The 24413-nt window shown below is 35.7% G+C and overlaps 1 protein-coding gene across 14 annotated transcripts in view; it reads left to right on the top strand.

The window, feature by feature from the left end:
• LOC131689160 (small conductance calcium-activated potassium channel protein) overlaps positions 1–24413 on the top strand; it is a 761072-nt gene that overhangs the window by 700446 nt on the left and 36213 nt on the right. For 12 of the 14 annotated variants that reach the window (XR_009305353.1, XM_058974044.1, XM_058974047.1 and 9 more), the window contains one exon: positions 12606–12741. Coding sequence is in view for 13 of the 14 variants with exons in the window: in XM_058974044.1 (XP_058830027.1) it covers positions 12606–12741 (136 nt within the window). In the remaining variant the exon portion in view is untranslated. Of the gene's footprint in view, positions 1–11199; positions 11336–12605; positions 12742–24413 lie in introns of all 14 variants that reach the window. The other 2 variants (XM_058974046.1, XM_058974048.1) reach the window with 1 other exon arrangement.

Consider the following 24413-nt stretch of genomic DNA (forward strand, 5'->3'; position numbering starts at 1 on the left):
TTACTTCGCTGGGCACAACTATGTTACATTTCATGGAAAAATTCATGGATCTCAAATGGCATGTATTGGGGATATCTTTTGAATATTGCAAGCAGGCAAATTAAATCGTGAATGATGTACGATGAATAAAGAGCCAGTTCCCAAGCATGTAACATACTAGAAATAATAAATTAGTTCACAAATACATAAATAGTAGTTTATGATACTGTTAACTACTTCAAGAGAACGAGTATTGAATCGTGACTAACATATTAGAAATGATAAATTAGACCAGGTGGATTGAAAGGGTTTCGTGAAATAGTTCACGAGAAAAAATCCAGACTTTTTTGATTCAACCACGAAAACCAGATCATGGTCGAGATGTAATAAATCATGAATCAGTTCATGTCGTATAGCCGAACTCTGAATAATGAATAGATCTATGAATACATCCACGAATCAAGCTTTGGGTTATGAATAATGTTCATGAAGCTTTAAGTCACCTGTTCACATACAGAACATCGTTTTTGTAATAACATTTTAGAAACCATGACTGAAGTTTACAAAACAAAAATCTCCACTAAGAAAAGCGTTATGCAGGAGTTACTTGAGGGAGATTGAACATAATTATAAAACATGTGATTTATGTTCATGGTCCTGTTTTCGTATCGTAAAAACGTGTTTGCTCCAGAATTCATGGCATTTTATTCACGAATTTGTGAACATTTTTTACCGTGTAGAAATATTTACGTCTCGTACATAAAAGAAGCGTCATTCAACAACATGTAAAAATATGTGTTCATAATTCCCAGCTTATTCATTCGAATTTTTAAAAACAGGCAGAATATGTTATTTTACATGTTAAAACCAAAGGCGTTGTTAATGTTATACAAAGGGTCGCACAGAGTAAAACCAAATCTACCCATCGAACAGTCAGATGGCTACCTATCGTGCAAAGTAAACAAACATTCTTCTTTCGGAGAACATGCAAGAAAAATATAAGTGTCGAGAAAAATAATATCATGGCAAAATATTTCAATCGCCTAAACAAGATACTGTAGTCGGTTTATTATACTTTTTTGTAACGATGTAAAATATATCATTACATGGAATGCATTATGAATATTATAAATAAAGTGCTATAATCCACGAAACAGTACGTTTTCAAATCACTCCACTGTGTAACTCGGTTGAGGTCACTCAAAGTTACAGCAAAAACTGTGGGTGCCAGGAACAATTAAGAAAACATCATTTTAGGCAGTGTTGCGCCTTTCTCTGTACGGGAATCTATAATATTACAGACTCTAATTAAAACATGTAAAATGCTCTTATCAAACAATGCTGTTTACGTCAAATGTAATTTTCCTTTCTTTTTTTCTAGTTTGTCCCATCCATAATGCTCAATGAAAAAATAAGCGTTGAAAATCGTTTTTTCGCTTGCTGTTTGTCTTTTTAGGACTTATCTAAATTTATTTGCATTATAAGTGTTTCAATTATGTCGTACTTTGGTATACTTTTTAAATTAGAAGCATTTTAACACAAGTCAATTAAATCAAAATTCTAATAATTATGTAACGGATGGGATTTAGTCATATATGCAGAAGACTTCACCAGAAATGATACTCTATTATCACTCAAGAAGTTCTCAATGGTAAACCAAGCAACTTTATTTTGACATGATTTTATTTTGGTCGAGATGCTTCATACGTTCAACTTATTAAAGGTGATTTAAAATGGTAAGAGTCACAGTAACATTACAGTAAATTGTTGTTTTCAAAATTAAATTATCTTTTTTTCGTGAACTTGTAGACCTTTCCCCGGTGAAATGATTGCCGTATTACCATTTCCACCGAGAAAAATTCAACAGGTCAAGGAAATAAATATATTTCGGTGACCATAACATCTTATATTAAATTATCTTTGTCTGCCTACTGGACAAACTCCTACTGCTTCCGCCGTCTTTATTTTAATATACTATATTCTAATACTGGTACCCCACCCTAGAATTGAATCATATCGAACATTATAGAATTATTATTCATACCCCATATATACACAAAAGCCTTTTTATAGCCCGCAGTGGCTCAGGTGAGAATAGACGATCTCTTTCAGTCACACAAAGTTTCAATGAAACACACGACAGACGATGCACGGCACAATAAGGCGCATCAATACAATTCTATATTCAATTCAATAAGCGAAGACTCAATAAATACATTTCCCATTTTCCCTCACTCTGCTTCGGAGCCCGAAAACATTGGCTATCCAAGCTCAAGTCTAAACCAAGTTAGATAGATTTTGATGGTTTTGGTTCTGTGAAACACACGTTTTTTCCGAGTCAGAAAAAAATATATTGGCATTGAAAATACATTGATCCTCTTGCTGGTCGTTTGATATGTAACATATTATGGATCGATATCTCCGGAGCAGGTGATTAGCTGAAACCACAAAAATCATATCCAGATGAAAAGGACAATCGGAGTCAGTACCACTTTTTTTCTTTTTGGATCTCAAAGTTCTAGTAACAATTCGAAAACTGGTTCCGGATATATAGAGTAGCTAATTAGAGACCTAAAACGGGACTTTTTTAAGCAGGTTCGTTGTGGAAACAAAGAGCCAACCCGTGTCATGTATAGGTTTTTGAAAATATATTTTTGCTTTGTAACCAGTATTTTTCTGTGCTGATTTTTTGAGTGCTAATAATCTGACCCGAGAAAATTGTAGTAGGATTGTGGTGCAATTCAGTTGAAAAATTATAAGACTTCTTTTATATGTTTTTATCTTAGAGGCTTTCACACACTGCGTTCTCCAAAACAAAAATCAAAACAAAATGGGAGCACACACATATAAAGGTTCGATTCTTTGAGTTCGTTCACAACCGCTACCTTATTGTGATCACCTTGATCCAAGCACATAAGCCGCAACAGCAACTCGACAGATAGTCGCAAAACTTTTCCGAATTCCCAAATGGTAGTAGTAGAAAAACACCAGAGTGTGTATGCAAACACTCGAGAAAAGTCAGTCGCAGTAGAAAGCTCCTGGGGCCGTTCAACAAATTGTTTTTCTCTTCATTTGACTTTCTGCTCAAAACATAGAACTAGTACAGAAAAGGTAGGGAAAGAGCCATCAAGGGGTGGGCCATTGAATATACATATTGATTGTATATACCACCAGTGCACGTCTTATTACGATCATTTTCGAGATAGAGAAAACCATAAGCTCACAAACAAGTGCACAGTCGTACAATCTAACAGAAACATTTGCATGAGTCTGCTGACAGCTAGTATGATCAGGTGCTATAGAATTTCTTGCTAAGGAAATGGAACCTAATAAACGTGCGAGAAAAATAATATTTCACATCTTGTGTGGGCATTGTTTTATTCAGATGTAATTTTCATATTCGTTTGGAATTATACAGTATTTGTTGCATAAGGCGTATTAGCATTTATATACTTGAACAATAGGATAGCGCATAGTAGATTAGTTATTTGGCAACCTTTCTAGTTAGGCCTGCTATTGCATGCAGATGTTTTATTTATTTCACGAATTGAAAACTCAATGGTTTGGATGGTGGTTTGTGCCTTGAATGATTTATATCTAGGGTTGCCACCTCTGTAGAGGCTTTGACCCGGAGATTTTCACTAACCGGTGGATGTTGAGTGGAACGAGACATAAATTGGAATTAAAGCGATTGGTCGGCAGTTTCAAGCACTTTAATCGCTTTTTATTACTACGCTAAAGTAAAGCTGTAAATTTTTCACGTTTGAGAACGGTTTTACTGGTTTAATCTGGTGTAGTATTTCACTTCCCCGACTAAGTGCCCAGAGTACAAAAGCACCAGCTACTCTACCTGTGGAGGATAAGTCGAATGCGCATCGCTCTCCTTTGCAATTAACAGGAAAAGGAAAGTAAAGGAGGCAGGCTGCGGCATCACATGGGAAGCACTATGTGGTGTCGGTTATTCATCACCATAGGTCGCAACAAAAGGTCAAAACTCACCCTCCTAGCCAACAGTTAAGGGTCGCTGCAGGAGTAGCAACAACACCAGAAGAACTCGTTTAAATCTGCCATACTTTGGTGCAGCTGATGATAAGCACCACTATCAGTGATGTGATTAGGTAAAATTGCAGTAATATCACTTTTTTACACCATTTTGGGCGAGTGGAATGCAGCATTTCAATTGTAGCATACAGCGAAATATAACTTTCCTTTCATTTTCATTGCTTTGTGAAACAATTCAGCAATCTTTGGTGAACTCATCTTTACCACCTTGAACTGAAGGGTTAGTCGGGCAAAATAATTCTGAAGCAGAGTAATAGTTAAATTAGACTTTTTAAATATTTTGTAAAGAACCAATTAATTCCGAAAAAATTGAAACTATGCTTCTTCCCACCAAACCCGGAGAAATTGATGTAAAACCCGGAGGCCCGGAGATCGCTCCCGAAACCCGGAGTCTCCGGGTCAAACCCGGAGGGCTGGCAACCCTATTTATATCGCAAACTATGATGAGATGTTTGTCTTGGATAAATAATAAACTGGATAGACCATACGAAATTCCTTCGTAACGTTAAGAAGGTTTCCGTGCATGTATACTATACATGTATAGTCTTACCTTTGTTATCCACCTGAGATTTTATTGGACTTGGTCAGAGAGCTAAAGAAAAACAAGTCAACAATACGAGGAATTGTGATGCAAACAAACGATTTCATGACTAAAGGGAAAACCAAGGACGCATAAATCTGAAATCTCTGTGTGCGTCAAACATTAAACGTCACATACCTCAGTAGACATTCCAGAATAAGAACGAGAAGGACGTCGACGTCTGATACAACAGAATGGTTAATAGAAAATGGAGGCAAATCCTTTCCGAATTCCGGAATAATATCTATGACTTTCTGAAAACGCTTTCCAGTGCTGGCCAAAAGGTTAAAAGGGGAAGAGGGAGTGGAGCTATCGGATATGGAAAATCCAAAAAAAAGTAATTCAATGTATGATATTTTTTTAAACGTCGTAGTTCGTTTGTAAGTTTTTACAATAAATCTCCAAAGTGACGGTTGATTCCAGCCCCTGGCAAGGCTATGGCGATGAACAGGGTTTGACAGTAATCAACAAATGGTGGGTCTAGCGGGCCTTGCCCTTACTTTTAAATTGGGTTATTTTAATTTTAACAATGGCAGATGTTGGCTAGAAAAAATGGCCGCCTGGCAGGGTTCTGGTTGATTCAAATAACGAATTGAATTACTTCGAGTTTTCAAGTGTAGTATTCTGGAACATTTCTCAGGAGTGAAGTTTGCTGTACTCCCAACAGAGGTGCCGCCAGCTTTGACGTTTTCAAATCATGGAATAATCCGTTTAATCAAATAATAATCGTTTAAAATCTTATATTTAGCGTAGGAGCGACCGAAAATAAAAGTCGGGAGATCGGAACATGCTTCAGAAACCCGCCTTAAACATGTTAAAATATAAAAATCAGATAAAAACGCCAAGCACAAAAGCGTGGGATTGAGTCTCTCCTCTAAATTATTATCTTTAACCAGTTTTCATACTAGAGGCTTATCATGGCCGACTTTTTCGGGGGGAGATCATTTCCGGTGAATCTTCTGCTGTAGGACCTCAATCCCATTTTTACGGTTGAAGTTTGTAATCTGGGGGAGTCGGGACCGGAACCTTCATTTAACTAGAGAATGATTTTCGCGCCACTCCCTTAGGAGACCATTCACCTTGGTGGCTTGCCCAGCTAGAGACCCTATCCAAAGGCGGGTTTTGGTTGTTTCTGAAACGGTTCCAAAACAATCCGACTTTCCCCAAACAACTTCAGAAGGCCACCAATACATTCAAAAAAGTCGCCAGAAACTTCATACCCAGAATTTCAAGACAACATCAGTCGGCCAGAAGAGCATTCCGCTAAATTATCATCACGGGCACAATTATATGTGTATCCTTCGCGCTGTTCGCTTCAGAGGTGGGAGAGGTGGTTGAAACATAAGGGTCAACCGAACCCGCAAAAAAAGGAAAAACTATCGACCCGAACAGCGTGAGAAAACCTTCACCAGAACCACTAAAAAATACACCTTTTCTAGGATATTCAAATCGATTTCGTTTCACTTCAAAGTTTATTCCAACAAAAAAAATAATTCAAAAACTTTTCGCATCCGGATTCGAACCCATACTCTCTCAACCTAGCTAACTCTCATCACCGCCTTTGCGGTCTCGGCTAATTTCCTGCTCGGTTCATCGCTTTCATTTAGTGCTCTACCCTGTGCAGCTAATCGGTACCGTGTTCATTCATGATTGGCTTTTGTGTGCGTATTCCCTTTTCACATTTCGTGGCCCTAGGATCTTAGCGTGTGTTGTGTACTGTTCCCTAACATGCGCATATAATAAAATATGGAACGCACTTACAACTTGATTTACGTGAGGCGTGGTGGTTGGCGGTTTCCGGGGACCGGAATTGATGCTGGCCGGAACGATGACGCTGCCCAACGGTCTGCTGGCGATTCTGAGCTGAAGATGGCTTTCCTTCGTCGTGTCGTGGTGTAGACGACGCGTGTATGGCTTCCCTGCCCAGCAGCTTCGCTGCTCTTCCGGCACGAGGATCGAACTGTCGTATTCTTTGAAGCTGGATTGTGGTGTTAGAAGAGTCTCTGGCTACAATTGCGGCGTGGCGGGGTCTTGACTACAACGGGGTACTAATTTGCCTACACATGAAAATAATGCCAACATTCAGTTGGTATGAGAATATGCACTGCACACAAAAAGCCAAAGATGCGCACTCACTTTCGATCTAGCTAAACTGCACGGTAAAAAGGAAATTTCTTAGTGCAACTAATTGAAGATTCTCACGCTGTTTAAACAAACTACCTGAAATCTCACACCGCGGCACAACTAATTAGACAACTCCTGCCTCTTCCACGATCCAGAACAAAATGAACGCAACAAACTGTGATTTCCTCAGAATAAGCGTTTATTCAATACTTCGTTACCGGAAATGGTTAACTATTTCACGAAGTGCAATAGCTTCCCACCACAAATTTTGTGCCGAAGTCATCCTTTCATTCCCGATACAAAACCTCCTTAAACCATTTCTAGGGCATTGACTTTCAACCTCAGAAGTTCAGGTCAAATCGGGTTGTCTTTTTCACGAAGTCAGAAACAACCTTTGCCCTCAGTTCGCTGTCTCTTTTTATTCCCCGCGACAAAGTACTTGCAATGTACATACACTGTACGTACTCAAATTAAAGGGCGCGACGCCGACGTAGCAACCACCCGCTAAATGAGATTCCAACCACCGACGAGATTGCTAGGCGCGTGCACGCATGAGCTCTCGAAGCGCAGAGCCCCAGCTTCTAGGTTCACCCCACTCACTCTCTGGAAGAGAACGAGAGAAAAGAGCAGTATTTTATGTTGTACTGCCTGAATGGCCGAGGGGCTATTCTCTAATATTTTTGGTACTTCGAGGTAATGCTTATTTTAATTCTTAAATATTATATATACAACGCTACAAGTTAAAATCCAATTTTAACATTTTAGTATATTTTACATGTGTTTTACAGTACATATTATAACTGCTAGATGTCCAAACGGCACCCCTAGATTTTCTTTCTTGACTGCTATTTGTTTATCGAGTTAGAATAATCAAAAGGTGAAAAATTTCGTAACGGTAGGTCGCCTGCTCTTTTTGGTCAAATTGTTCAAATATGTTCAAACCAATGGATGTCGAAAATCAAACGATTGAGGAACATTTCATTGAAGACCAGAATATGACCAAAGAGGAGACTGTTACAAGTGAATTGTTACACGAAATATATTATTAACATTTAATGCTGCTTTGTGAAGTCTGCAGCAACCTAACTGTACCGACCGTTTTTCTATTTCCCAAAATGATAGAACTAAAAAAAATACTTCATGCAGTCAGCCGTCTATATAAAGATTAATGTACTATTTTTGATTGGCAGTTACTGATTTGCTTATGTTCTTCTTTCGTGCATTAAATATACTGCAAAGAGAACGAGTCAGTAGGTCAGTTTAGTAGAATAAACTTCACTGTTTCTAAAATATATTCAGTCACATTCAGTATGTCCAAAATATGCTTGGAACACTGTCCAAATTAGTGTGGGAGGGTCTGAAATGTGAAAAATTCATGTTGTAAAGATATATCATTTTCGAATTTATGTCAATATATAAAAAACCATTTACAGTTTTCTTTCAAAAACAGCAATTTTGGAGCAGACTCGTTCATGTATTGCATTGAAAACATTGACAAGCAAATATTGTTTAACGTTAACGTAATTTTACTTCCTCTAGGGGTCCAAAATTGGTTGTTTACCCTGCCATATAAAATAAGGAACATTTTTATACCAATAACAGGGTATCAATTGAAAAAAGTTGAAAATGATTTGTAATCATTCCAGTCGTCTCGTTCTAATCAAAATATAAAGTGTATTGGGAGAGTTACGAATGATTTATAATATATAGGAAAGTTTCGAATATTTCACGAAAGTTAGTTCACGCTACCTAAATATTACAAATATATTCTCTCAGTGTAGACATGCTTACGCTTCGAACATTTTATCAGTGTCACATAAGGTTATAGTGGTTTCAGATACAAATTTTTCAATATACTGCTACTTCATTTGATTGTTTTGACCATTATCCGCTACATTTTGGAAAAAAATATCTTCACCGAAAGGGGAAAGGTGGGAAACATTTTCAATTTTGTAAAATATATTTTCCGAGAATCTGATTTGGCAGGTTATGTGTAGCTGTGGCTTGAAAAATAACATTTTTATTACAACTGTAACCATTAACGTGAACAGGTTCTGCGTTCGCTGAAGCAATACTATTGTTCTGTGCTGTTTTGCCGGTTTTGACATAACGGCAGAAGGTATGGCGCGAACAACGTGCAAGTCTTGCCCAAAGAAAAGAACTCTACCAACGCGACATAGCTCCATTAGACCATTGTCAATTAGAACCTGAAAAATATCTGTACACAAAAAAAATCTGCGCAAAAAAAAATCTGTTCAGAATCACGATTTAGTGAACTGAATTGTGGAAATCTTGATTCAGTTCATGCAAATTGGAATAATAAAATTCTTTAAATTGGAATAATAAAATTCTTCGCGCCAAAAATATGCATGAACACGTTACACTAGAATTTTTAGTTGGTTACTGTGGTTATTTCCTGGACATGTTTAGTTTTTGTTATGATTTTGTTCATACACTGATTTGTGTAAACCATATCAAATAGAGCCGACAGTTAAACGATATAAATGGAGCTTAGTGACAAATTTCGTTATTTCTTATCACATTCCCATGATATTTAATTCATGAGTTTACTATCGGATTTTTCTGGAAGAGTAGCGTAATTTATGTTCATGACTTCAGGACCTTAATCAAGATTCTCGTAATGGCTATACACGTGATCATGATATTTTGTTAACGAGTTTCGCATAGGATTTTTTTTGGCAGAGTAATATGATTTATGTTCAACATTTCAGGACCTTAGTCACGTTGTCCCTGATTTTTATGCACGATATCGTGATATTTTATTCTTGAACTTACTATCTAATTTGACACGTGGATTAATGTAACTCATGTTCATTATATTATCATTTTCTTCACTTGGAGTAACGTGACACTATGAACTGGATCGTAAAGGTGAGACGGAGTGGCAGTATCTTGTTTTGTGAACTCTATCACGGACACGATTTCCGGCTCTATAATGAATTTTCGGTACTCAGCACAGTTTTCGTTTTCTGTCCGAATATCTCACTGAACTCTATCATATGAGTAACGACGTTCGAGGTCCTAATAGTTTTCTTCTATCTACCGCTCCTACCTATTACTGGTCGTTAGAAGCTGAACTGTATTCATGAAATATAAATAAAGTTCATAGAAGAGGGATGATTCGATGAATAGTATTGCAAATTTTGTGAAATATGACCACGTGCAGAGTTGCATGAAATTGAAAATGATTAGGGATATCTTCTAAATATCACAAGCACCCAAGATAGATCGTGAATTATGTACTATAAATCAAGGACCGGTTCACGAATCCATGAATATTTTATGATTTTACAAAATATTTCAAGACATGAATAATATTTTATGATTTAAATACGGTGCCGTATTTTTGGCGATATCTCGATCCGAGAGTCATTAGTTTCTCTCAATCTTTAACTTTACTTCAACACCTTCCAGTTCAACTGCCTTGTGAACCTTCCGACCGTCACTCTTGCTATCACAGAACCGTTTGAGAATTTCTCCAACTAAAGGGATTCCATGAGAAAACAGTCGAGCAAAGTGACCATCGCCAATTCGAACAAAATGTTACAGTTGTGTTCAGTTTATGAATCTGCATATAGTCTTCTGACATTTAGAATATTTTCCAAATGGGCGTAAAAGATGTATTGTTCGATTTCCGTATTTTGCACAGCAAAACTACTCGAACATAGGTTAAAAGGGAATAAATTGTTCTACGTGAAAAATATACACTGAAAAAATTGATATTTTTTACAAAAACACGTAAGTTATGTTAAAAAGTTAAATGCCAAAAAACTGATTTGTATGCAAAAACTTATATGTTCTGTACTTCAGACACATCTGACCGTAAAAATTATGTCACCAATATATACAGGTTCTACAATTTTTATTGACTCTCATTTAAGGTGGATTTAAAACCTTTATAACACGTTCTATATTAAAATAAGGTATCAGTAATAATCGTCGTGAAAATTCGTAATGAGTTAATTAAGAAGAAGGCTTTTATAGTGTACATAAAACATTAGGTTTGTTAAAAAATGAGATCACACCTGGTATGAAAAAGAAAAGGCTCATTAACGTATGAATGTTACAGTTTCATTTGATCGTACGGATGAATATCTAAATACAAACGATTCGACTCTTTTTAACACTGGTTGTTCGTTGTTTTATATCACCTTTCTTTCTTACATTGTATACACATCACCATCACCATCTTTCTATCTTGGCAAAAATGTACAAAACTAAAAAAAATCTGTTGTAAACCAAAATCAAAAAATGCCAAATCGAACCCAACTCGATCGCCACGGCCGCCATCAACGCATTGTACTACTACTACTACCGCTACTACTCTACGCCACTACACGACACATGTTCCCGTGTTGGTGTGCGCTTGAAAATCGCTCCCTCAAAACCCGATACCTGAATCTGTTTCCGATTCCGGGACATGCGGTGATCAGATTTCACGACGAGGAACACGCAAACTTGCTAAACTCGATGTGGCTTACCGCGATCACCTTTCTCTGCGTTGGCTACGGTGATATCGTCCCGAATACCTACTGCGGCCGGGGGATAACGCTAACCTGTGGAATGGTGGTAAGTACCAAGATCCTCTTCACCGACAGCCCACCAAAGCTACTGCCAAATACTCTACAGAATCACTACTAAATACTACTACTACTACTACTACTACCACTACTACTACTATTACTGCTACTACTACTACTTCTGACATACACATGCACGCACGCAAAGGCACACACGTTCAAAGCTGAATGGTTGAAAGGAAGGTATTAAAATGACACTATTGAAACGCGTTTTGTTTGTACTATCACAATCTCTCTTTCACTCACATGTTTATGCGATAAACAAAATTAGCAATGCATCATCAATAGCATTAGGAACTGCAAGTATGTCAAGTTTTACCAACTACAGCAATTCTTACTACCATCACTGCCACTACCACAACTATTTTCACTATCACTAGATATCGTGAAAATTAAATTTGTTAGTTAACCATGTTTAATTGTTTTGTTATCTACGCTCAACGGATAGTGAATGACGCAAGCATTTGTTTTTCACCGCTTAATTATTAATAACTCAACACTTCGTAACCATCGAACTCCTTCGAAGTGGAACACTGTTCCCAAATCTCCTTCAACTGAACATTGTCGGTGTACCAACTCAAGTATATCTTTTTTTTAAACTTACATACTGTAAACCATCTTCTAATCATTTTACCTACCTTTGTATGCTTCTCAATCGTTTGTTTTAAGTTTATGGGTAATATATTTAAAACGTATTAAAATGTACAAAATGAAATTTAAATGTGTGTGAAGGTTGTATTGTTTGGTATTCTTGGGGTTTTCAGTAAATTGACTCAACATTCTCGCACGAAATATGCTGTACGACAGTAAGTCCGCTCATGACAAGGAAATCGGATGTCACTATAACTATAAATACGCAGCAAATACCTACAATTAATCGATAGCTCAAATATTGTGTTGTGTCTCAATTAATTGTATTCGGCATGTACAATTCAGTTGACGGTTGGTTGATACTTACAGCGAAGTAAATATTAAGAACAGCAAATTAAAAGAAAATCATAAGCAATAAACGATGAACAATGACTGAATCACCGACATCTATCCTATCATCCTCTGTCAGTTCAATCAGAATTTTCAAATATTAATTGCAAGCTATATTTCCAGAATCCTCTAAAACGTCTCAACGGTAAACCTTTTTCAACCAATTTTTAGTTTCTCACAGTGTAGAAAACGATGATCGCTCTCTCTATCTCATTCACCATAGTCAAATAATCCAGCATAAATCATCCATAATTTGGTTGTGACCAATTTGTCTACAGGTTTCATGATGAAGAACATGCCAATCTGTTGAACGCCATGTGGTTAATCGCAATAACCTTTCTGAGCGTTGGCTTTGGCGATATCGTGCCGAACACGTACTGCGGCCGGGGCATCGCAGTCAGTACGGGTATTATGGTGAGTCCTATCAAACTAAATTATTGTCTTCATTCTCTTCTAACCAGTTAGGCGGAATACCGAAGCCAAACCCATCACTGAACATGAGAAACCGAAAATTTATTCGAATGTATTACCCCCTGTAGCTACATATTATTGTATTTGATTCACCTTTCCTTCATGTGCTTTGGACGCATTTGTATCACGTAGATTACAAATAGAGAATCTAACAACATCCATAAACAAAAAGTATGAATATGGCGGCCTTTACTTTGTTTTTGACAGTGTTCGACGAAAAGATATTGAAAGCTTTGAACATGGATGTTTCACCAAAGGCGGGCCCAAATTCAAGATATCGTATCCTGAAGAAATTATAAATCAAGATTCAATGAACTACTGAACATTTAGATACAATCTAAGGCGCCTAACAAACAACAATTAAAATTTAAAGTAGATTAAACCTATAGAAAGAATCGTATTCTATGGTCTAAGAAAATGTTGTAATATCCAAGAAAACTACTGCGCCCGCGAACTGTCTCTTGTGATTTGCTTTATTCCAAATCGTTCGAAAGCATTTTTCCTATCGCAAGGAAGGAAGCAGTCATCGTTCCTATTAGCGAGGTTGGAAACATTTGATAGGCCAAACACTCTTAAGGTATCTCCAATTTGAATTGTCTCGCTGTAAAACTTTGTAAGTGATTTTTGATTTCCACCAAGAAAGTAATCATATAGGTCCGCTGATATCTGTTTTGTTCATCAACGATCCTTGAACTCACATCATGTCTGAAAAATTGCCAACGCCAACGATCTCAAAATGTTGAACTTTTAGATAATTTATTTAATTTTTTATTCATTTATTTATTTGTTTATTCATTTTTTATTTGTTTTTTTTTTATTTATTTATTTATTCATTTGTTTATTTATTTATTTATTCATATATTTATTTATTTAGTTATTTATTTATTTATTTATTTATTTATTTATTTATTTATTTATTTATTTATTTATTTATTTATTTATTTATTTATTTATTTATTTATTTGACATGATTATATCCATCGGACTTGAGAATCTAAATAGACAATCAGAGTAGGAAAAGCCCCTTTGATTGAGTTGGACATTTTCATGTCATTCTCAGATGTGCGTAAAAATCACCCTCTTTTCAATAACAGACACAAACAATTGGTACAAATAGTTATAAATAATAATACATCTTACGAACTAAAATAAAACAATTATCACATTGAATAAAAACATCAAAGCACAGTAGATCGGCCAATTTCATTGACGAAGCCACTAGATAACTCGAAAAACTCTTCGGCTCGTTGGATTCGAACAAGGTACGACTAAATCTTTGACGAAACAGCGTTGTATTTCGTAATGTTCTATTTGGAAACTGAAAATGTACTTCCGAACAAAGCTCTGAAGCATCCTTCTCACCGTTAATGTTTTGCGATTACCAGCGCTTGATGTATTTTTCGCCGACGTTGCAATATGTTCTCAGCAGTTGACATATGGTCCGGATATGGTGGCAAGTTAACTGGATCATGCCGCGGTCAATTTCTTAGGACCATGCGCATAAAGCGTTTCTGCACTCGTTACTTGATACTTTTCGAGAATAGGGCGGACGAGTCAACAGTACAGTGCCCTTAGACAATACAGATCTTGGAAGTTCTTAGTAATCTTGGAAATAAATCCCAACTGACGTGTTGCTTTTGAAATGATCAGCGAGCGTTGCAAATCGAACGTGAGTCTCGCATCCAATTGCACTCCTAAATCACAAACCTGTTTGCCCTTGGTCAGAATTGTACCGTGGATCTTATAATCGAACTACATCGGGCAGAAAATACGGTGGAACGCAATCACTTCACATTTTTCCAAGCTAATAACGCCTCTTCCTGCACACTAACCTACGAAAAATTGCAGTAAACGTTGTTTGCGCCAACAGTCCTCTACAGTCCAAACTACAAGGTGCAGCTTCAAGTCGTAGCATAAACTGGTTTTCAGTCGACTCCAATCAGCAACACGATGTCGTTGATAAATAGTATAAAAAGCAGAGGTCCCAAGTTACTCCCTTGTGGAACACCAGAAAATTGTGACGATATGCTGTTATTTAATTTTAGGTAGGGGGAGGGGGTAAGGGTTTCAGCGTGAAAAAAATACTTTTTTTGCGATTTCTTTAGAACTTTGCGTGAAGCGAATTGATCAAAACTTTTGTACATTATAGTGTATCATTTCAACAACATGCTGTAATTTTTGTATGCAAGAATGTCGATAAGCGACTCGGTGACGAAGCTTTTTGTGGAACGTCTTTGGAAAAACATGATTGGCGGTGTTACCTGCCATTTAAAAGCTACTTAACCGATTTCTTTCAAACTTTGTATACACATTCTATGTTGAAAATACCTAACCCCCTGATCTTCACACAAAGTTCTAAAAAATCGCAAAAAAATTTTTTTATCACGCTGAAATCCTTATCCCCCTTAGCTCGTAGAATTCTTACGGAAAGATATGAATCTATCCAAGATACAAATTGTAAAGAAATGCCGAGGCGAGAAAGTTTACACGAAAGTGTTCTATGATCAATTTTATCAAACGCTGCCTTCAGATTAGTGTAGATGACGTCCATCTGCGTTTTGGCCTCCATGCTAGTGACAGGGATGCATGGAGCACAGCACGAGAGCCTAACACGAGCTGAGCGACCGCTTTGAACGGACCAAAAGCAATTAGCACTGGCAGCGCTCGTGTTAAGTAACCTTCGTGCTCGAGCTGTAGGACTCGAAGAGCTAGCACAACGAGTTAGCATGATGAGCTAACACCATGAGCTAGCTCGTGCTCGGTAAACTGGCACAAGATAACTCGGCGAGTAGCACGAGTTAGCTCGATAAACTAGCACGGTAAGCATCCCCAATGAGCTAGCACGGTGCAGTAGAGTAAGCTATTGGCGATTTGCAGCAAAACTAAAGTTAATCATGCGACACCTATAATTGAGCTCATGAACTGGCAAAGTGATACAATTTGTTTTTATTTCACTCGCAAATTAGTCGTAGCTTTTCGGAAAAAGCTGAATGTGATGCAAAGCTGACACTTTCCAATTAGCCGGATATATTCTCTCTGCGCGTGATCCGGAGAGTTTCATGAATTTACACCATCTCATGAAGGTTTAGCTTGAACCACTATGTTTTGCACCCTTTTCGCAAGATGTTTACTCATCATCTTATAAAATAATAGTTTTCCTTAATTTTCGCAATTCTCAATAAGTTTAAAGGTGACATGTTGTTTTCCTGCCAAACTTTACAGAATATATATGCACTATAGCAGAACAAAATGAAATCAGCAACACTTTACTTCTTGCGCTATCTGTGAACATTTTCAAGAAAGCAAGAAATACGCATTGGTGTGCTGCAAGTTGCTAAGAAACGATGCAAGCATAATTACTCACACTAACGCGTTGTATTTTTTAACTTTGCTATAGCTGAGCTATAGCACGGTGCAGCGTGCTAGCTATCACTGTGCTAGCGAGAGCTCTCGCTCATCGGTGCTCGTGCTACTTGCTAGCTCAATGAACTTAGTTCTAACACATTATGAGCCAGTGGACCGTTCTTGTGCATGTCTGGGTCTAAATAGACCAAACAAAGGTAAAATGGTAGGAGATATGCAAAAATGATATAATTTTGAATAAGAAAAGAGTTGAAAAAAATCACGCGCAAAAAAAATTCTATAATAACATAAAATATAAACAAAAGCGTATTATTTGGTGGATTTGAAGAAATTCCAAAAAGTTATTATACCAGGTTTATGGCTCTTGGTGCGCTCTAAAACACATCTGTTTAAATATTTCCTCTACTTGATAGATGCGAAAAATTATAACGTGTTCTATACAGTAGTACTTTCACGGTACAATGTGACAATATTTTAGTGTACTGATCGCAAAAGTAGATATTAGACCAATGTTCTTACAACATATGTACTAACAAAAACTAGCTAAAAATTTAAGTACATACATGGGTCCCGCTTGAGTAGAGTTATAATCAGTTGAGTAAACTGTAATCAGAAAATTATTTTGCTATTTGTAAAATTTATGAAATGATTTGTCAAAGTTTACAATTGTTGCGTCAATTTGTGACATATTAGAGACTATAAAAATGGAACAAAAACAAATTTTACAAACCATACTTGGGAAAACAACAAAATTTAAGTTTAAAAGTCAAAACATGTAGCTTCAAAATTAAAAAACAAAAAATTAAATCTATTCACTAGATACTTTGCAATTCCCCAAAAACCAGCTAAATTTCGAGCCTCGAGAGTAGAGGACCCCCTTAACACTCGGAATACCAAGGGGGTAAAAAAATGGGAACGCTTACTTTGACCGGTCATATCTCAGCTGTTACATAATCGATTTTAAATCTGTCTTCACCACAGAAAAGGTATGTCTTTCGTAAATACATCTCACCGAGAAAAATAGGATAATAGGGTTATCTACCGTAAGTTACAGTAAAAAGAGTATAACAAAGTCAGTGAGCAAAAAATGGGAACGCTTCTTTGACTTACCATATCTTAGCTGTTTGCTCACCAATTTTAATTCTTTCTTCACCATTGGATAGGTAAATCTTTTATAAAAACGGTGAACAAAGAATGATGGAAAACAAATTTGTGTATCTGAAGTGATTGTAAAAACAGTAATTGAGAGTCAGTACAGACGAAGTGACTTTTTCTGTTCAAACAATCGTATCACGACCGTTTGTCAACCAATTTCAATTTTCCTTACACCAATGCAATCCTTAGAGCTTCTAGACTTGTAATATATGCAATAAATAGTAGATTTTCAAAAATTACTATACTTTTTCGAGTTTTTAGGAGATAGGATTTTTACAATGTACGTGGCATACGGTTGATTGAAATTCTTTGCGACTTGTTAGTTTTACGGTTTGAAAATTACCTGTTTACTCAATAGTTCTACATTATATACAAGGATATTATTATATCAAAATGTTTGCACGAACGTGGAGAAACACATTATTGTATGTAAGTTACTAAATAATAGAGTATGTTAGGACGATTCAGTAAATACGAAGAAGTTCAGAATTTTAAAATATTCGTCATATAACTTTAAATTTGAAGCGATGACCTATACATTTTAATACACCAGTCGATTGTAATTGATGGCGACTACAATTTCTGAAAAAAACACATTTTTATATTTTCTCAAAAAATAGCCAAAAGTACGTAGAAGTACAGAAATTTCATTTAGTTGGCAAATAACGTCGAATTCAAAGCGATGGCCCATACCTTTTTATATACCAATCGATTATAATTGATTTTGGTTACAATTTCTGGAAGAACAATTTTTATATTTTCTCAAAAAATAGACAAAAGTACGTAGAACTATAGTAATTTCATTTAGTTGACAAATAGCTTTAAGTATTCAAAGCTATCACCTATTCAATTTATACACCAATCGATTGTAATTGATTTTGGCTACAATTTCTGAAAGAACATATTTTTATATTTTCTAAAAAAATAGCCAAAAGTACGTATAAGCACAGAAACACGTACTTCTACGTATTTTGTCTATTTTTTGAGAAAATATAAAAATGTGTTCTTTTAGAAATTGTAGCCACCATTAATTACAATCGATTGGTGTATAAAAAAGTATAAATCATCCCTTAAAATTCGACGTTATTTACCCACTAAATGAAATTTCTGTGCTTATACGTACTTTTGGCTATTTTTTTAGAAAATATAAAAATATGTTCTTTCAGAAATTGTAGCCAAAATCAATTACAATCGATTGGTGTATAAATTGAATAGGTGATAGCTTTGAATACTTAAAGCTATTTGTCAACTAAATGAAATTACTATAGTTCTACGTACTTTTGTCTATTTTTTGAGAAAATATAAAAATTGTTCTTCCAGAAATTGTAACCAAAATCAATTATAATCGATTGGTATATAAAAAGGTATGGGCCATCGCTTTGAATTCGACGTTATTTGCCAACTAAATGAAATTTCTGTACTTCTACGTACTTTTGGCTATTTTTTGAGAAAATATAAAAATGTGTTTTTTTCAGAAATTGTAGTCGCCATCAATTACAATCGACTGGTGTATTAAAATGTATAGGTCATCGCTTCAAATTTAAAGTTATATGACGAATATTTTAAAATTCTGAACTTCTTCGTATTTACTGAATCGTCCTAACATACTCTATTATTTAGTAACTTACATACAATAATGTGTTTCTCCACGTTCGTGCAAACATTTTGATATAATAATATCCTTGTATAATATGTAGAACTATTGAGTAAACAGGTAATTTTCAAACCGTAAAACTAACAAGTCGCAAAGAATTTCAATCAACCGTATGCCACGTACATTGTAAAAATCCTATCTCCTAAAAACTCGAAAAAGTATAGTAATTTTTGAAAATCTACTATTTATTGCATATATTACAAGTCTAGAAGCTCTAAGGATTGCATTGGTGTAAGGAAAATTGAAATTGGTTGACAAACGGTCGTGATACGATTGTTTGAACAGAAAAGTCATTTCGTCTGTACTGACTCTCAATTACTGTTTTTACAATTACTTCAGATATACAAATTTGATTTACATCATTCTTTGTTCACTGTTTTTATAAAAGATTTACCTATCCAATGGTGAAGAAAGAATTAAAATTGGTGAGCAAACAGCTAAGATATGGCAAGTCAAAGAAGCGTTCCCATTTTTTTTTCACTGACTTTGTTATACTCTTTTTACTGTAACTTAGGGTAGACAACTCTATTCTTCTATTTTTTAATTTGACGTATTCACAAAAGACATATCTTTCTATTGGTGAAGACAGATTTAAAATCGATTATGTAACGGCTGAGATATGACCGGTCAAAATAAGCGTTCCCATTTTTTAGACCCCCTTGGTAGTCCGCGTAACTTTTTACCCCCTTGGTATTCCGAGTGTTAACAATAGTTATTATTAGTATTCGTATTCTGAAATTGCGAACCGCATTCTTATATTTATGATTCCAACCGAATCCAATCTCATTTTGCAATAGTCCGCGGGCTAGACGTGTGGACCAATGACAAATTACATTCATTTCAACATGTTCCAGCATTCGTTTGTCCTCGTTTTGTTTTGTTTATTCACACACATAACAATTTACGGTACAAAGCTTTGACCCGATTGTTGGTGTGATTGTCGCCCGACTAACGCCGAGAGCACACCAGCCAGCCACACAATGTATTATTTTAGTCATATGAAAAAATAACAACCCGCGATGGGATGCCGACAACGAACCAACCGTATAAAACATGGGATGATCTGCTACTTTGATAAACTCAGAAACAAAATAGCTCTGAAAGTCATGGGAACAAAGCAAATAAATGATACCTCATATTAATTGCTAAGAATGCATAAGAACACGAATCTGAGATAGATACAAATGTATAAATCACCGTACCCTCATTCGGTTTGCCTTAGTAGAAATGTATGATGAAATGTGTTTCATTTTCTTCTCCCGTGGTTTTGGAATGCACAACACTAGACATCACACTACGTTGTTAGTTTACATTATATTTTGAATACAATATAACCACAAGAGGTGACATTTTATTCCTATTGTTTACTTGATTTAGTTATTTAATATTTTTTACATTTTAACGACATCAATTAGTTACAGGCACGTAGCCAGAGGGGGGGCTAGGGGGCTAAAGCCCCCCCCGAAATTTTTCAAAAATAAATTTAAAAAACCGGTGACTTTTAACAAAACTTGTTGCTTATTTGGTTTGAACAAATTATTGAGAAAAAGTTAAAGAAGGCTATTTCTAACCACCGAAGGCAATGGTCACGAAATTCAGTGTGCTTTATGCTTTTGCTCGAGCCAAGCGAACAACAAAAAAGTAACTTTTATATTGTGTGCCTTGTCTGAAGAATACAAGAGACTGTTACTTTAATTGTAGCTGTAATAATCTGTCGAGATTAGTGATTAGCAGAAGCAAGAATTGGTGCTCCAGCCAAATGCGGTGATTATAAAATTATTGATCATTCGCATCCTGAAGGTGTAAATAGAGATTAGACTTTCGGAAACCGGCTCTATCCAGTTCTACCATGGCAGGCATTTAGCGCTCAACAAATTAGTGCAGACGAAACCATTCATTTCGCACAACTTAAAGCACAAGGTTGTGTGTGACAATGCTATAATTAAGATCCTTCTGTATATGGACTATGAGAAAATGAATGTTCCGCTACAAGATCGGATACCGCTTACTCGCAGATTAATGTCACATTTGGGAGAAATGGAATCTATTTGGAAGGGCAATTATTGAGGGCGAAAAGCAAGGAAGATATTCGCGAACATAAAGGCAGCAACTACGATGATGACACGGAAATGTACAATAGCGAGATAGAAATGAACTACTCCCCCCAAGACATAGTTGGTGAGGAAAAAAATATTTCCTCGCCTCGTAAACAGGTTTTCACGTGCAATGGCTAAGCGCTTGCGCGAGATCTGTAGGATAACCACATAAACTCGTTATATTATTTTTATTGTTTACATAAGGAAATATATAAAAGACCCACGACCCAGTTTGTTATTTTTAAATGATAAGTTTTTGAATTGCACACAATTTTGAATTTCTGTATTAGGTCAGTGCACACTGTACACTCTGTTCTCTGTACACTACTCTGCGCTACACAAAAAGTATTTCAATTTATCTGAGAACGATTGAGCCGAGAATAAAATTTTCATTTCGCGTCATTTTAACGCAATACCATTTTTATTAACGCTTCATTTCATTGTTACGAGTAATTCGTTCCGTACTAATACACTGTTAATCCGTAAATCCGTGATATCTTCGACAAACGTGCAAAAAAAATACTTTTAAAAGTGGACCGGGCAAAAAGTGGTAAAATAATAGGCAATCACGAAGAGGGACTAAAATGTTGGGACTGATTGAATCTATAAGTCAATAAGTTGGGATAACAGTTTCGATTTCATGTCTTAAGTATGTGACAGTCTTTCGTTCCGTTTTTGCTCGTCATGGAATAAAATGAGAGAGATAATCTTAAATAAGAGAGCAAAGAGAGGAAAAAATCAACCAATCTAAATCGACTCAAGATCACTCTTCTATCTTTACTATACACTCAACACGAGTTCTTTCCGAATTGCGCTCTGATCTTCTCATTTCGTCTTCGTTGCGTTAGGTGCAACAACTTTAATTGAAACTTTTTCCCAAATAGTGATAAAACAAACATGTAATCAGACAAACATTACAACTTTCTTCAAGAAATCATACATCTCTTCCAATCTTGATGATGATTGAAAAAAATCAAGAGCTAATTATTTTTATTCACAAACAAACCTATTACTAAACAGATTAGTGTTCATATTTGTTTAATGAATTGGCAAAGAGTTTTGCAAAAGTTTTACAGGAAACGGATAATTTGCTGTAATTTAAAACAGACAACTCTAAAAGAAAGCCTCGGCAAATTAGGTGCAAGTGCGATGTGTTCTCTTCCATGTGTCGGAAGCAAGTGATGCTGAAATTATTATCTATGTTTATAGTCTCTAGTTATTTTGGTGGTGTCATCAATGTTATATTTACCAAATTTTATGTAAATTAGAAGCATTGAGTAATCAGTGCTAAGTAATTTTCTTTCGATTTGTGAATAGATTCTGAGCAGTTTCGCTCAGTAGATTAAATTCTGGGTAGTTTCCATTAGTAGATTAAATCATTGAAATATATATTTGACATTGTCCAAAACCCCACGAATTCCGAAATAAAACCTTCAAATAAATAAATAAAACCAAAATGTTCAAATATAATATTTACTTAATCTAGGTAATCTTCTCAAGTTACAACGGTTTTGCAAGATTGTCAAAAGTCAATAGAGCTAAGGCATTCTTGCTTTGTAGTGAAATCAGTAGTTTTTGCACTCACTTTACATTTTGACTTTTACTATAGTTTTAGGGATCTAGGAAAATCAGTCTACGATATTTTTAATTCATAAGTACAATGATATAAAAAGTACCTAAAAAGAATCAACTTAAATAGATAAAAAGATAGTTATTCTGAGTTGCCTGATAATGTTGTCGAAGATAGTCTTTAACCCATCACCTATAAGAGTCAAATGAAAAAAACATGTGTTTTTTCAGGATTGTTTTGATTACGACATGATCAGTATCATTTAAATTGAAAATTTCATAAAGTCGAGTTAACGCAAACTTCGGATGAAGTCAAAGAGCTAGTAATAGTAGAAAGAAACCTGATCATGAAAATAGGAGTTGAACCTATTTTCTGCATCTACAAATCGCCTGCCTTATCAGAAGATTTGAAGCAAATTTCGACATTCACTTTGTTCGGACATTCTTTGCAACGGTAAACTTTGATTTCACACTGATATATTCCTATTCATGGGGACAACCTTGACGTTGGTTTCGTTCTTCTGATTAGCAAATGCGTGTAAAGTTTCATGAGACGGGTTTTTGGATATTTTTCTACTCATTCCAATTTAGCGTCTTCTACAAATTGTAAAGGTGTATCGAATGTGTAGCATTTTCAAGCAGCGTAGCATGCAGCGTAGCATTTTCAAGCAGCCCTTAATACTTTGAGCTCTTGACTATTCATTTTTGTAACTAGAGAAATTTCTAACTTGTAAATCAAAAATAATCAAATTTAATTCGTCGATGCACTATAGCCTTTCTTGTAACAGGCAACATATTATTAGAGTTTTTAGTGTCTATTGTCTTATTTTTGGAATTGTTTTCACTAAGAACTTTTCATAATTACGTTCAGTTTCCAGTGATTGTTTCAAGTCATCAGAATTAATACATTTATGCAATAATTTTTAAGCCCCTCCCGAAACAAAATCCTGGCTACGGGCCTGATTAGTTAGAGATTACTGGGTAGGGAAAGTTTTGAAAATTAGAGCCATAGTACTCAAGTGAGAGCAAGGAAGTGAAGTAAACAGATCGGAAAACTAGAAGTGGCAGGGTCATTAGAACAGGCTTAATATCGTACGGGCTTAATCTTTGTCTTCTGCTTTTTTTTTATTTCGTTTATTTGATAGGTACAAATGCGTTAGCTTGGCGGTGCCAAATTCTTTTGTTTTTACATTTTGGATATTTTAAAACTAGGAGGTTACAATGTTGAAATATTTTTTTTATAAAAGAGAAAAATTTTACAGCTATCTTAAGACTAGAAATAAGATTCTATATAGAAGAGAGGGGGCAAAAATTTTTTTTATGAAAAATTTTAAAACAAGGAATTCAATAGTAATAGTTTTTTAGGAAATATTTACAGTTATCTTAAAACTAACAATATAGTTTGGTTCACAAAAGGGGGAACAAATATTTATGAAAAATTTCACCGTTTTAAAACTAGGGATACAATTCTATTTACAACATGGGGGACAATAGTTTTAACAAAGAGGTAAAATTACAAATATCTTAAAACTAGGAATATGGAATACAAATTTGATTTTTTATCGGAGATTTATGCTTGGTCAAGGTATTCAAAGGGGAGATTATTTCCAAAATCGGTGTAGAAGCAGTTGTATCAAGGACAGGGGAGAGAAGGCGTAGATGGTGACCGGGAGAGAAGAGCAAAACTTGCAACTTTCGGAAAAACGGGAGATCAGCGAAACCAATTAGCGCCTCAGTCTAGTAGGTCGGATTGGCGGATGGTATTCTTCCGACCCGCG

This window comes from Topomyia yanbarensis, chromosome 3 (assembly GCF_030247195.1).
Source record: "Topomyia yanbarensis strain Yona2022 chromosome 3, ASM3024719v1, whole genome shotgun sequence".
Taxonomy (NCBI): domain Eukaryota; kingdom Metazoa; phylum Arthropoda; class Insecta; order Diptera; family Culicidae; genus Topomyia; species Topomyia yanbarensis.